This window comes from Carassius auratus, unplaced genomic scaffold (assembly GCF_003368295.1).
Source record: "Carassius auratus strain Wakin unplaced genomic scaffold, ASM336829v1 scaf_tig00011483, whole genome shotgun sequence".
NCBI classification, from domain to species: domain Eukaryota; kingdom Metazoa; phylum Chordata; class Actinopteri; order Cypriniformes; family Cyprinidae; genus Carassius; species Carassius auratus.
This window is the reverse complement of record NW_020524209.1, coordinates 157,861-171,627: the sequence shown is the minus strand read 5'-3', so window position 1 is coordinate 171,627 and position 13,767 is coordinate 157,861. Positions and strand designations below refer to the sequence as shown.

The 13,767-nt window shown below is 39.9% G+C and overlaps 2 protein-coding genes across 3 annotated transcripts; both read right to left on the bottom strand.

Annotated features, from left to right (window-relative positions):
* Positions 1–9,797: 9,797 nt before the first annotated feature.
* On the bottom strand, positions 9,798–11,435 carry LOC113073157 (translation initiation factor IF-2-like). Its single transcript, XM_026246025.1, has 5 exons — positions 11,295–11,435; positions 11,080–11,205; positions 10,892–11,017; positions 10,439–10,822; positions 9,798–10,289 (listed from the first exon to the last, which is right to left on the bottom strand). The coding sequence occupies exons 1-5, from the start codon at positions 11,433–11,435 to the stop codon at positions 9,798–9,800; spliced, it is 1,269 nt and encodes a 422-aa protein (XP_026101810.1).
* LOC113073159 (paraneoplastic antigen Ma6E-like) lies at positions 11,143–12,167 on the bottom strand. 2 transcript variants are annotated; one of them, XM_026246029.1, is made up of 2 exons: positions 11,456–12,167; positions 11,143–11,339 (listed from the first exon to the last, which is right to left on the bottom strand). In XM_026246029.1, exon 1 carries the CDS (start codon positions 12,007–12,009, stop codon positions 11,488–11,490), a length of 522 nt encoding a protein of 173 aa, XP_026101814.1. In that variant the 5' UTR covers positions 12,010–12,167; the 3' UTR covers positions 11,143–11,339; positions 11,456–11,487. The 2 variants fall into 2 exon arrangements, with proteins under 2 accessions (XP_026101814.1, XP_026101813.1); XM_026246028.1 differs by having other exon boundaries at positions 11,143–11,366; positions 11,465–12,167.
* Between the last annotated feature and the right edge of the window lie 1,600 nt (positions 12,168–13,767).

Below are 13,767 nucleotides of genomic sequence, written 5' to 3'. Positions count from 1 at the left end.
TAATCGATTAAATCGATTAGTTGTTTCATCTCTAAGAGAGATTGTTCAGGCTTTCAATCTGTATGATAACAAACTGTTTAATATATTAGAGAAAGGTCTATCCTAACCCAAGTCAATCGATGGTTGTATGATTGCTGAAACATTAATATAACATAACCAACTGATGGCAAATTATTAACACAATAATCCGTCTATTATCAACTGCTCACAAGGCTGTAGGAGCCTAGGACTCACATTTGTTGTATTTAACAAAACAACAAATAAAAATAAGACAAATTCAGAAATGTAATTTCTCCAGGAAATTATACAAACTTTTCTAACACAACATGGCTTTACTTTCTTTTTCTCTTCTTAAATGTAATGTTTTGTGAGTACAAATTAATCATCTATTTTATGTTAAACGTAGAATAAAATTAATGGGAAACATTTAATAAAACAGTGAACTGAGTGCACTACCAAAATACAACATTTTCTTAACACTGTAAATTCTTATATGCTATGACAACAATTACCTGCACAAAGGACAGAATAGTGAGTCTAACTAAGATATAATGCAGCTCCATCTGTTCGAGAAAAGATTTCACTCGATTAGAAAGCACATGGAAAAATGAGCACATTAAAAGATTATGGAGTTCATGCACACAGAAATTAAACTATCAAAATACTCCGAAATATGAATAGAAAACACACTCTAAAAATCAGTTAGAGTCCACTGTGTGCAATCCCTAACATACATCGTCTTGCACTCAATATGAAACCCATATTTTTGTCTTTTAATGTGGAGCTGCCACAGAAGCAACTCACAGCAGTTCTCTCTCGTTGAGTCCCAAATCGCCTACTTATACTACAACCTACTTATCCTCACAAAAAAAGTACATACTTTTGAGTGTGTAGCAAAAGAGTATGCACGTTCTGGGACATACTTCGATGACGTCATGCAACGTGAACGACAGCCTGGTTGCCTAGTTACGCACACCACAACTGTTAACGTTTCATTCATTCTTTATGTCCAGTAAAATTGTATTTACTATTCCCATCTTTTTTTGTCATCATTTTTTTCACAATACATTTTACAATGTGTTCTTCTACCAAGTTGAGGAATGAAGAAGCAGGGCTGTGTCGTCGTAGAACCAAACGCAGGTCGTTTGTGAGGCGGCTGGTTCTGACGTTCATGTGCAATGTGTGTAACGAAATAAAATACAACTTTAATTAGTTATTAAACCTTTAATAACATTAGAATTCTTACACTTAAAAGCTGAGGGCTCATCTCCGTTGCAGCATCCGGCTGCCATGTTTACATCACCGCAAAGCCATTGATCGCAAAGCTCCTCCCTCCCGCACGCAATGGGTTGTGGGCAATATTAGCACTTAGAGTGACCATGAAATAAATAATCAATGATAACACAAGTAAACACAACATGGACTTTTCACACAGGTTAAAAAAAGCATTTTGAACACTTTCATAGCACATCTGGTTAACGTTATACATCCGAAAGGGTCTACGTGTGTACATTCTGTAAACTCTGTTCTGTATTTCATACATCCTTCACGTAGCAAAACATCGTCATTCGTGCAGTACAAAGCTAGTTGCTTTTTGAAGTCAAACACCTCTCCTGCAAATTTGCACATTCAGCGTCAGACTGATATCCATAATATTCTTTTGACAGATACGAGCCAATATAGTTTGCATTTTGCAAGAGATTAAAATGATGAAACCTTTTTCGCTGGTGTTTAGGTTTAAAGCAGAGGTAATTTTTGACAATTTCATCGACAAGAAACTATAGTTGTCGATGTATCTCTGTTTAAAGTCTTGGTAGTACGTGTAAACAAGTCTACAGCCTTGGAGCAATATAAAAGAGTCGAAACCCCAAGAATTGTGGGCGATAAATAAATAATAATAAATGGTTTATCACTGGACCATTTTATTCTGTACTGTCTGTAACATTTGTCACATTATTTTATGAGATCACACTGAGACCTCGAACCGTCACTTTGTGTTTGTTTATGCATTTCTTAACAGAAATCAGATCTACAGTATCTCAAACAATCATTATATTGCCTTATCCCTTAAAAAATGATCTTCATGCTGGTACAAATGCAATGTCTTGCATGTGAGTCCTTAATGCAATGCATTTCATCCATATTTTTATATTGAGGATTTTAAAATTGAGCTATGCACATGCTAAAACACATTGTCTGCAAAAATTTTTGGAGGTGAACAAATGCATTCTATTTTTCTGTATGACCTGATTATGAGCCAGGTCTGCCAACTTCCTACGACCACCACCTTGTTTGTTTCGCGCTACAGAGATAAATAACTCTAAAGCGGTATCAAAACCCACATCCGTATTGCTTTGAATGGCTTGTTCGATTTGGCCTACAAATACATTAACGTTGTGATTGTTATCAGGCGTTAGAACTGCATTAATATCAGTGGGGAGACTTGCACCTTGCAGAGATATGTGGAAGAAAAAAAAAACTCATCAGCTAATAATCTGGAAAACTATACAATCTAATTCAAAATATCGTGCAAAAAATATATTATAAGCTGCAAAATCATCTGTTGCTATTTCACGAAAATGTAAAGTTCTGCAAATCTCTAAACCATTAAATCGAGGTCTTGGGACAATCGTAAAATCACCCACACTACCTCCTTCTCTCACTAGTCTGTCTATGTAAGTCTGACTGAGACCGATATCTGGAGCTGAGCGGTCGTTATTAGATAGGCCTTCTTCGACCTGATCATCGCTGTTTATAGCTGCACCCAACCATTCGTGTTGGTAACAGACGGTAACATCTGTAAATGATTGTTAATAATTTCACATAACTGTTGTGTATTGTTTTGAAAATCATATCTGGGTCTTAATGACCTCTGATCATCTTCTGAAGAGTGAAAAAAAACAAAAAACATCAATTTATTACGAAAGACTGAGGATATAACTACCGCCATCCTTTAATTTATTTATTTCTACGATGAGGACACTTTATAAACCTACAGAGATACCTGACTAATGAAGGACCTTCACAATGGGACGAAGCTAATTAACGTTAACGTTACTTTGAAATTCAAACAGTAACATCTGACTACTGGTGTTGAGCCAAAGGTAAGCATAAATGTGCTTTTATTCGTCATTTTATCAATCTAATGTTAAATTTCACTTCAGATTAATATTTAAAATTATTTATTTGGATTAGAAAGATTATATATTTTCAAATTCTGTTTGTAATTGTACATATCCCTGTTGGTTTATTTTAGGTGGTTCAATTTACAGTCTGAGTTAAAATTATGATGATTCTTTTTAACTTGATTATTAAAATTGGTCACTAAAACAGGTGACCGTAATTTTACTTGATCAAATAAAAGCAACGGTTTTGTTATTTTGTTTATATTTTTTCTACTTTTCAGGACGGGAACAGCAACAAAAAAAGTTTAACTTCTGATTCATAATCTACACACTCTACTGGTAACGTTAACACTACTGAGTTTGTTTTAGGAACGTTACTGGCAAATACAAATACATTCTGTCACTACATTAACAATAATGTAAGATTTTCAAAACTTTGTCTTGTGTGAAGGGTTCGTTCTTGTATTAAAACGGCCTTTGTGGTGTATCCTGGATGCTCACGCGATCCTGTGAAATTAGGCAATTTAAATGTTAAAATAATTTTTTAAAATCACGTTTTGAAATGATTTACTAAAGACAAAAAATCAGTCTGGCAGAATTTTCTGATCATATCTTCACCACAGAGGTAAAAATGAGAATTGTGAAGCTATGTTTATATTTATGATAATAATTTATATTATATTTCATGTTTCAGGGCAGTTGGTGAAGACAGAGATCTGTTGTGACGATAGGACAGTTCCTCCTCACTAGTCTCTGCTGTATATGGATGCCTGTCCACTAGCACAGGACATTTACAACATTTTGGAGCCAGGGACCCCTTGCAGATAAGATTTTTCAAGGACACCCTCAGAATTACAAGATTTTAAAGTTTAAAATTATTGTGGGTTGGAGTATAATGAACATAATATGATTGTTTTATTTATTCATTTAAATATCCCCAATTTTTAAATAATACATTTGTTTAATACAACACAATATAGGGCTAAGTTGCACCAGGTCAGGAAAAAACACATAAGTTGTCGGTGTATAAGAAACATTTTACTATTAATTTCCGAAATAATTTAAATACTGATAAATAAAACAAATGTAAAGAAACTTAAAAACTATAAACACTGTAAATATTTTATTTTCCCTCAATTTCAAATCATCTATTCAAAACAGAACAAAAATAAAAATATTTAGGCCTATGTATAAAATAAACTAATTCTAGTGCCATTAGTTACAAGCAGTATATCTTTTGTTAAATAAAGAAACCAAAAAAAAAAAAAAACACTTGCTATCTCAGTTTCTGTGAACCTCATCCTGAAATGTAGAAAACACAGAGGTACAGACAATGCTACTGTGTACAGACAGAATTGAGAGAGTGAGAACTATATTTATAGAAACTTTTAAGTGCCCACTTTTATGTTTACGTTGTGCTTAGGCTTTTTGACATTACATGCATTATATAAGTTACTTTGGAATAATTCAGCACATCTCAGAAGATTCAAAAATATGACTTGGAGTCTGGAAGATATGGTATAAAATATTTTGTGGACCCATTTGCTTTGGTCCTGAACCCCAGATCAAAAACTCTTGCATTGTAGTATATTGTGTTTTTATTATTATTATTATTATTAATATTATTATAGTGCATGCAGATAATATTTTGGCACACAAACACTTGACTATTGCATGAATAAAGAATACCATATTTAAGAATTTTATGCTAATTGCAGTTTTAATAAAAATGAAAAAGCTTAAAAAGTGAAGCTCCAACAGGTGAACATAATGTGTGGACCCAACTAAACTAAATTGTTTGTTGTTAATTGTTATCCACTGTATAATGAGTGAAATGTATTTTATTTTTATGTTATTGTTTCTTTAAGTTTTTACAAGTAGAAAGATAAATTGCATGGGAAAAAAAATGAGATTTAATTGAATGCAGCCTAAGAGTGTTTATTTTGTCCAGAAATCTGAACTCAGTTTTAACCTCCTAGAGACGTCCTGTGTACGTCGATATTGGACGTCGAAAAGACGTTGAAAAAAGACGTCATAAAAACTTTCCTTCTGGCTCTTCAGGGGACGTAATTTCAACATCCGACAAAGACGTCGAAAAGACGTAGTTTAGACGTACTTTTGCTCAGTGGGTAATGATAATGATAATTCACTGCCAAGAACAAAACAATAATAAATGTAAGAAATAATGACTCGTTGTCAATAACAAACAATAATTAATGTAAAAAATATCTGGTGGTAATAACGAATCGGTGTAAAAAAAAAAAGAAAAAAAAAAAAAGCAACAATTCAGTACATATCAAGGTCGACCTCTCATCACACAATCGTACAAATCTGTTAACATTCTTTGTATAAGATTTAAACGTTCTGTGATCAGTGTAAGGGCATTAACAGATACATTTTGTTCGATTTGTACCTGGTGGATTTCTGCCGGAACCCTACTCATGTGCTGTTGAAACTGCCGAAATTCAACATATAGCTGTTCGTGGCAACTTCTCCAAAATTGAGCCGTGTGACGTAAGGATTCGTTGCACTGTTGCTGACACGCTATAATGTTCCTCAAAATCGACACCACATCACATTGTTGTGCTAGCAACGATCTCTTCTGCACCCCGTTAGGACAACGTTTGACCGCTCAAATCGACAAGTATATCAAACTGCCGATTAACACGGCGAAGCATATCATAATCAAGTCTTCTATTTAAGTCAAATTCACAGAACATTTCCTGAGGATTTTCGTGAGGTAACTCCTCGTCTCCACCTCGCTTTCCGAACCGCTGAAGAATGCTTGATCCCATGTGTTTACCATCAAATCACTTCGGGCATTATCACCGCTTGACTGTCAGAAACAGCATGCTCATCTGTCAAAAAAAAACAAAAAACATTATTAATCATATTATTTATCTGGTCATCATTTCATGTGAACCTGTCACTTTTAACTTATTGAGAAAAAGTAATGTAATGTAGCATTTCTTGAAGATAATTTGCAGGTAGTGAGCATGACAAAACTTTTAGTATTTAAAGGTTTTAGTTCTCTTGAGAACACCTCTAAAATCTGATAAACTTCAGTAGAGGGGGCCCTAATAACATAAATCTTTAATAAAAAAAATTTAAAAAGTGACGTGGCGTGACATTCAGCCAAGTATGGTGACCCATACTCAGAATTTGTGCTCTGCATTTAACCCATCCGAAGTGCACACACACAGAGCAGTGAACACACACACACACACACACTGTGAATACACACCCGGAGCAGTGGGCAGCCATTTATGCTGCGGCGCCCGGGGAGCAGTTGGGGGTTTGATGCCTTGCTCAAGGGCACCTAAGTCGTGGTATTGAGGGTGGAGAGAGCACTGTACATGCACTCCCCCCACCTACAATTCCTGCCGGCCCGAGACTCGAACTCACAACCTTTCGATTATGTGTATGTTTTTTTACAGCTTGACTGAGGGTTTCTGTTACCGTCATGATCTAAGCCAGAGACCGTCTGGCCTTTGCGATGATATCTGTTTAGTGTTTCTCCCCCGAAGTATTGTGAATCGTTTGCGTTTAAAATTTATTCCGTCTTACATTGGAAAGATCTTAATTTATTTCTTTGTATTAGGTATATATCATAAGTGTGTGTGTGTGTGTGTGTGTGTTTGCATTGATGCTTGAAAAATCACCTTGTGAATAAAAATAATAAATGTAATTGAAATAAAACTAAAAATATCCTATATACCACACTCTGTCTTGTTAAAACGAACATTGGGTCTTTGGATGGGTTTTTTGGCGGTTAAATTAGACAGGTCCCTTGAAATTAGTTAGTTTCACAATCAAGTTGCAAGCCTTCAAAACTATTAGATGTTTTACAATCGCTTGATGTCTAACTGATATGCTCGCACCACTACATCTTTGTTTATATATATATATCTTTGTATATTTGTGTGTGTGTGTGTGTGTGTGTTTGTATTGAGGCTTGAAAAATCAAGGCACGTGTGTTTGAATGGCATGTTTGCATTGATGCTTGAAAGATCTAGGGGTTAATAAAACATAAATAAATTGGCATTCAACCTACCTGGCTTTTTGCCAGCTTTGCTGTAACTTACTCTAACTCCAGTCGGATAAAAATGTCTAATGTTACTAAATCAATAAGACCTCGTTATAATTCCGAAATTCGTCGTGACAAAGTCCGAAATAAAACCAGAATTTGTATTGGAGATGCTTTTGAACGATGGAGACGGCTGAAAACGGAGAAGAAACAACATTAGCACGCCCATTATGGCAATTTGAAACATAATCGAGACAGTAGCCTAATGTTACCTCAGTAAAAATGATTCGTCATTTGTTCTTCACGTATATCGTGGACTAAATGACAACTGCTGCAAGTTGACCTGTATGACCATTGCTAATGTAATTTAGTTACTCTAACAATATTTTCTGATGGAACTGAAAACATCCCTGTGATAGCCATTGGTGATATTGAATTTATCCCGCAATTGCTGTGGAAAATGTTTTGGTTATTTGTTAGCCTACTTTAGTACTTGTAAATCGATTTTTTTTTTCGTATTGAAAAATAAGGAATTTTTATTTTGTTGTTTATATGTTTTTTGTTTTGTTGTACTATTATCTTTTTTTTTCTCAGATTTTCTCAGAACGCTTATCTCTTCAGCTATTATGGCCCCAGCACCTCAACACCCAGTAAGAGAAACTTGAAGAAGCACCACCTGACTGCACCATCACTTTCTAGTATTGTATGTGCATCATCTGAAACACTTTCAAATCGGTCAGTAGTCAGTACCACTTTTATATATTTTTTTTATTTTCATTGCATATTTTGAAACAATTTGGGTCTTAAACAGCTACACCATTTACAGAGAGGACCTGTCGCCTATTGAGGAAAGACTGGAAGATGATGAGCGCACCATGGATGCCTCTGAGGTTCTGGAGGAAAGGTAGATAAAGCCTCTCAGGCTTCCTAATATGCCAAATGATAAGAAATGTTATAGAAAATGTACTTTAAAAAAAAAGTACATGGATCCTCTAAGATTATTCACAATACATTACATGTATTGAAATATGTAAACATAAAATGATGAATATGTAATGAACATATTTCATGTTTACATATTTCACATAATGAAATATGTAAACATAAAAATAAAAGATGTAAGATTTTTTGATATTTTCTGGTCCCTGTAGTATCTCACACTGGAGGTCATGACTGAAGATGAACTAATCGGGAAACGGGCCTCCATCACTTATGAGGACTGTTTGAGGCAGCTTGCAACATTACTTGTGCTTCCAGTCCAAAAGTGCCCATACACATGTGACGTCAGTAAAATGGAGTGTCAGTGTCGCCCTCCATTTGAACTTTCCATTACACGCAGGGGTACTGCAAGCGTCATGGAATGGGTATGTGTTGTAATCATACTACATTGCAAATAAGTGTAGATTGGTGTTGGAGGCAATGTCAATACGTTGACAGTGGTTTTGTGAAACTCAATCAAGCTTCCTGAGTTGTAGTTCCACTTAGTGGAAGCAATTCTATGTTTGTATTTGATAATGCTAAATAGCCTAAGTTGTGTCCCATTTATTGTCAGACCTGCCTTGTTGGCCACACTGTATGGAGATGGAGCTCACAGCCCACTTTGAGGTACGGGATGCTAGCAGGGGACTTTATGTTGGCAAGCAACATACTACTCTCCGGAAGCAACTACACCAAAGTCTCGCTTCTGTTCCAGTTTATGAACATGGGGATGGTGGACCGTACTTAATTTTTCACAATTCAGGACGCATACGGTGTAGACACTGTGAAGGAGTTTTGGGAGGAGAGGAGGGCTGAGGCAATAAATCGCCTAAAAGACAGAGATGTGGTAATAGTAGGTAAACATTTTTTTATTCATTTATGTTACAGTATGTTAATATGTAAATTTTATGTTCTGTGTAAATCATTGATTCTTGTTTACAAATTGAATAGCGGATGGAAGAATGGACAGTCCTGGACATTGCGCCCAGTACTGTATACACTGCCATGGAGAACGAATCCAGGGAAATCATCTCTGTCATCACTGTGGACAAAAGGGAGACTGGGCGAAATTCTATGACCCCAGAAGGTACGGCCCACTTCCCCCTGTGCCGGCACCAACCATTGAGGAACTCCTGCACACCCAAGTCAGGAGAGGCCTTGGTAGGTTGAATGCCAATTTATTTATATTGCACCTTGGGCTACATGCCACACACCAATTCAGATGTCATGCATAACACTTCCAAGTTTGAAATAAACTAACTTCAGGTTTTATTTTGCTCTCCTCAGTGTCAACATTCTAGACTAAAGACCTGTGAAGCCCAGTTTCCAGAGCCTCACAACCCTGACCATGTTCATGGCCATGTAAACTTTTGTGTCACAAGCTGCTTATCAACAATTTCAGACTAAAAGTTTCAACAGTACAGAGCAGCTGAGTCTAGTTTTCTATTTATACTGTACCATTTATCATCATAATATTTTATATACTGTTTCTCTACATTGTAAAAAGCATAGTATTGTTATTCTAAATAAACTTTTTTTATTGAAAAAATGAGGAAGGCTCTTTACAAACAAACAAACCAAAAAACAGAACAAATCAAAAAACAATTTGTAAAACCATATATACAACAATAAATAACTTGAATTTAACTGTTCACGTTAGAATGGTATCAAATGGTGGATACAAAGCCAGTGTACTGGCCTTGGGGGTCAGAGTATTTGTCCCTTATTTTCCATATACAGCAGCTGGGAATAACACGACGGTTACCCAGACCCAGTGACCCATGCTGCCAAAAGATGTATTGACGATAAGCAGCATACCTAAATTGTCTGTTATCATCTCCTGGCTCTATAACTTCAGCTACCACCAACATATCATTTCTGTAATCTCTGTGAATACGCAAATAACCATCTTCCAGACAATACAGATCAAAATGTGCCAATTTGCTGATGCAGTAGTCAGGCCCCTGGCCACAGCATTTCCTTTCAGCGTCTGTGGCCATTTCCCTGCAGTTCCCACAGGTGCACCATGGAAGAGCAGCGTTAGATGGGGTTGTGCTGTCCAATGGAGAAAGTGCATCAAAAACTAATCCAGGATTCCGGGTGAAGACCTGGGTTGCTAGTGCTCGTAGCCTCACTTCACTCATGCCCTGAATGAGTGCCTAAGTAAACAAACCATAATAGAAAATGTGTTATTTACATTTGATTAAAAATAACAAAGATGCTAACATTGATTCAAATGGTGACTACTTATCACAAGCCATAATTTTACTAGAGTCTATCAATTGTGTAGCATATTCTGGAAACAAACCTCTGTCCGGACCCTTCGGTCAATTTGGATCATCTGAACTCTGTTCTCTTCCTCTGCATCTCTGCCTCCTTTCCCTCTCCTTCCTCTGCTGCCAACTCCAGTACTTGGACCTGCATTATCTCCTCTTCCACCTCTCTGACCTCTTCCACCTCTCTGGCCTCTTCCACCCCTCTGGCCTCTTCCACCTCTCTGGCCTCTGTCACCTGGTGCAGGGCCCACACTCTCTCCTTTTCCACCTGAAACATCTGCACTCTCTCTCTTCCACCTCTCTGGCCTCTTCCACCGCTCTGACCTCTTCCACCTCTCTGGCCTCTTCCACCGCTCTGACCTCTTCCACCTCTCTGGCCTCTTCCACCCCTCTGGCCTCTTCCACCTCTCTGGCCTCTGTCACCTGGTGCAGGGCCCACACTCTCTCCTTTTCCACCTGAAACATCTGCACTCTCTCTCTTCCACCTCTCTGGCCTCTTCCACCGCTCTGACCTCTTCCACCTCTCTGGCCTCTTCCACCGCTCTGACCTCTTCCACCTCTCTGGCCTCTTCCACCCCTCTGGCCTCTTCCACCTCTCTGGCCTCTGTCACCTGGTGCAGGGCCCACACTCTCTCCTTTTCCACCTGAAACATCTGCACTCTCTCTCTTCCACCTCTCTGGCCTCTTCCACCTCTCTGGCCTCTGTCACCTCTCTGGCCTCTTCCACCGCTCTGACCTCTTCCACCTCTCTGGCCTCTTCCACCCCTCTGGCCTCTTCCACCTCTCTGGCCTCTGTCACCTGGTGCAGGGCCCACACTCTCTCCTTTTCCACCTGAAACATCTGCACTCTCTCTCTTCCACCTCTCTGGCCTCTTCCACCGCTCTGACCTCTTCCACCTCTCTGGCCTCTTCCACCGCTCTGACCTCTTCCACCTCTCTGGCCTCTTCCACCCCTCTGGCCTCTTCCACCTCTCTGGCCTCTGTCACCTGGTGCAGGGCCCACACTCTCTCCTTTTCCACCTGAAACATCTGCACTCTCTCTCTTCCACCTCTCTGGCCTCTTCCACCTCTCTGGCCTCTGTCACCTGGTGCAGGGCCCACACTCTCTCCTTTTCCACCTGAAACATCTGCACTCTCTCTCTTCCACCTCTCTGGCCTCTTCCACCGCTCTGACCTCTTCCACCTCTCTGGCCTCTTCCACCGCTCTGACCTCTTCCACCGCTCTGACCTCTTCCACCTCTCTGGCCTCTTCCACCCCTCTGGCCTCTTCCACCTCTCTGGCCTCTGTCACCTGGTGCAGGGCCCACACTCTCTCGTTTTCCACCTGAAACATCTGCATTCTCTCTCTTCCACCTCTCTGGCCTCTTCCACCGCTCTGACCTCTTCCACCTCTCTGGCCTCTTCCACCTCTCTGGCCTCTTCCACCTCTCTGGCCTCTTCCACCGCTCTGACCTCTTCCACCTCTCTGGCCTCTTCCACCCATCTGGCCTCTTCCACCTCTCTGGCCTCTGTCACCTGGTGCAGGGCCCACACTCTCTCCTTTTCCACCTGAAACATCTGCACTCTCTTCTTCCAGCTCTCTGGCCTCTTCCACCTGGTCCATCTCCTCCCTCTAAATTCTCTCCTTCTCTCTGCTCTGTGTCTCCTGGACCAAGACTGCACGCTCTACTCTTGTCCCTCTCCCTTTTGCTCTTCTTTTCCATTGTCTGCGCCTCCTCTCACCTTCCCAGCTCTCATCAGCCTCAATTAGGACAGCGGGCTCCTCATAACTGAGGTCTAAATCAGGCTGCAACAAGTGAGAGCAGTACAAGTGCTAACTCAAAATAAACATTCTCTACCTTTTAGGCTATGTACTATGGTAGTGATGGTTTGGAAGCACCACAGTAGGTACAATTCCAAGGAAAAATTACTTTTTCCAATGTCCATAACACTAATGAAAAGCACAGTGTAGCCTATGATGTGAAAAATTTGGGCCATTTGGAACGTTTTGTATCCTACTTGTTTTTCATGCAAGTTCTACAGCCAAAAATAATAGAAAGTCATGTAATCTTTCACATCACATATTTTAGCGTTATGCACGTGTGCTGCAGGGTAAGTTAAAAAAATACACCTGGCCACTTTCACTTATAGCATCAGCTAAATGAATAGCTGTATCTTTGATATTGGTTAAACAGTGACAGGCTCGTGCTTGTACTTACATTAATGACAGATAAATAACATTACAAGTTAGACTAACAGTTACCGTTACAGTTAACTGTAACAGTTACAGTTACCGTACCGGCTAAATACACATTGGAAAAGGAGATCAAAGTGGCAAAGAGGAATTATTCTGAAAAAATAAGGACTCCGCATCAGTATGGAAAAGTCTAAAGAAGATCACCAATTACAAGACACCACCCCCCAGCACTGTAGAGAATCAACGACTGGCAGACGATCTGAACGAGTTTTACTGCAGGTTTGAAAGAACACCCATCACCTGCCCTGAACGCCTCCCCACACAACCATTCACACCCTTCACAACTCCTGCAACCAGCCCTGAATGCCTCTCCAAACTACCGTTCACACCATTAACAGCTCCTGCAACCCATCCTGAACACCTCTCCAATCAAGCACTCTCACCATTCTCACCTCCTGCATCCCCCCTCTCCCCCACACCTGCAATTCAGATCAGCGAGGATGCGGTGCGCCAGGTCTTCCGGAAGCAGAAAAGGAAAAAAGCACCAGGCCCAGATTGTGTTACACCAGCCTGTCTGAAATCCTGTGCTGACCAGCTGGCCCCCATCTTCACACAGATCTTCAACCGATCGCTGGAGCTGTGCGAAGTCCCTTCATGCCTCAAACGTTCCACCATCATCCCCATCCCTAAGAAACCCAAAATTACAGGACTAAATGACTACAGGCCTGTGGCTCTAACGTCTGTAGTCATGAAGTCATTTGAAAAACTGGTGCTGGGCCACCTGAAGGACATCACTGGACCCTTGCTGGATCCTCTTCAGTTTGCCTACAGAGCAAACAGGTCTGTGGACGATGCAGTAAACATTGGACTGCATTATTTTCTGCAACACCTAGACAGACCGGGGACTTATGTGAGGATCCTGTTTGTGGACTTCAGCTCGGCCTTCAACACGATCATCCCAAACCTCCTCCTGCCCAAACTATCTCAGCTCTCCGTGCCCACCTCCATCTGTCAGTGGATCAACAGCTTCCTGACAGACAGGCAGCAGCTAGTGAGGCTGGGAAAATACACATCCAGCACCCGTACAATCAGCACCGGAGCTCCCCAGGGCTGTGTTCTCTCCCCACTGCTCTTCTCCCTGTACACCAACGATTGCACATCTAAGGACCCCTCTGTCAAGCTCCT

What these genes read in the sequence shown, in the direction of transcription:
- LOC113073157 (XM_026246025.1), bottom strand. Translation starts at nt 11,435, where the DNA reads ATGTTTCAGGTGGAAAAGGAGAGAGTGTGGGCCCTGCACCAGGTGACA. An exon ending in AGGCCAGAGAGGTGGAAGAG is followed by an intron (nt 11,206 to 11,294) that starts GTCAGAGCGGTG and finishes GCCCTGCACCAG; the next exon opens with GTGACAGAGGCCAGAGAGGT. An exon ending in AGGTGGAAGAGGCCAGAGAG is followed by an intron (nt 11,018 to 11,079) that starts GTGGAAGAGAGA and finishes GCCCTGCACCAG; the next exon opens with GTGACAGAGGCCAGAGAGGT.
- LOC113073159 (XM_026246029.1), bottom strand. Translation starts at nt 12,009, where the DNA reads ATGGACCAGGTGGAAGAGGCCAGAGAGCTGGAAGAAGAGAGTGCAGAT.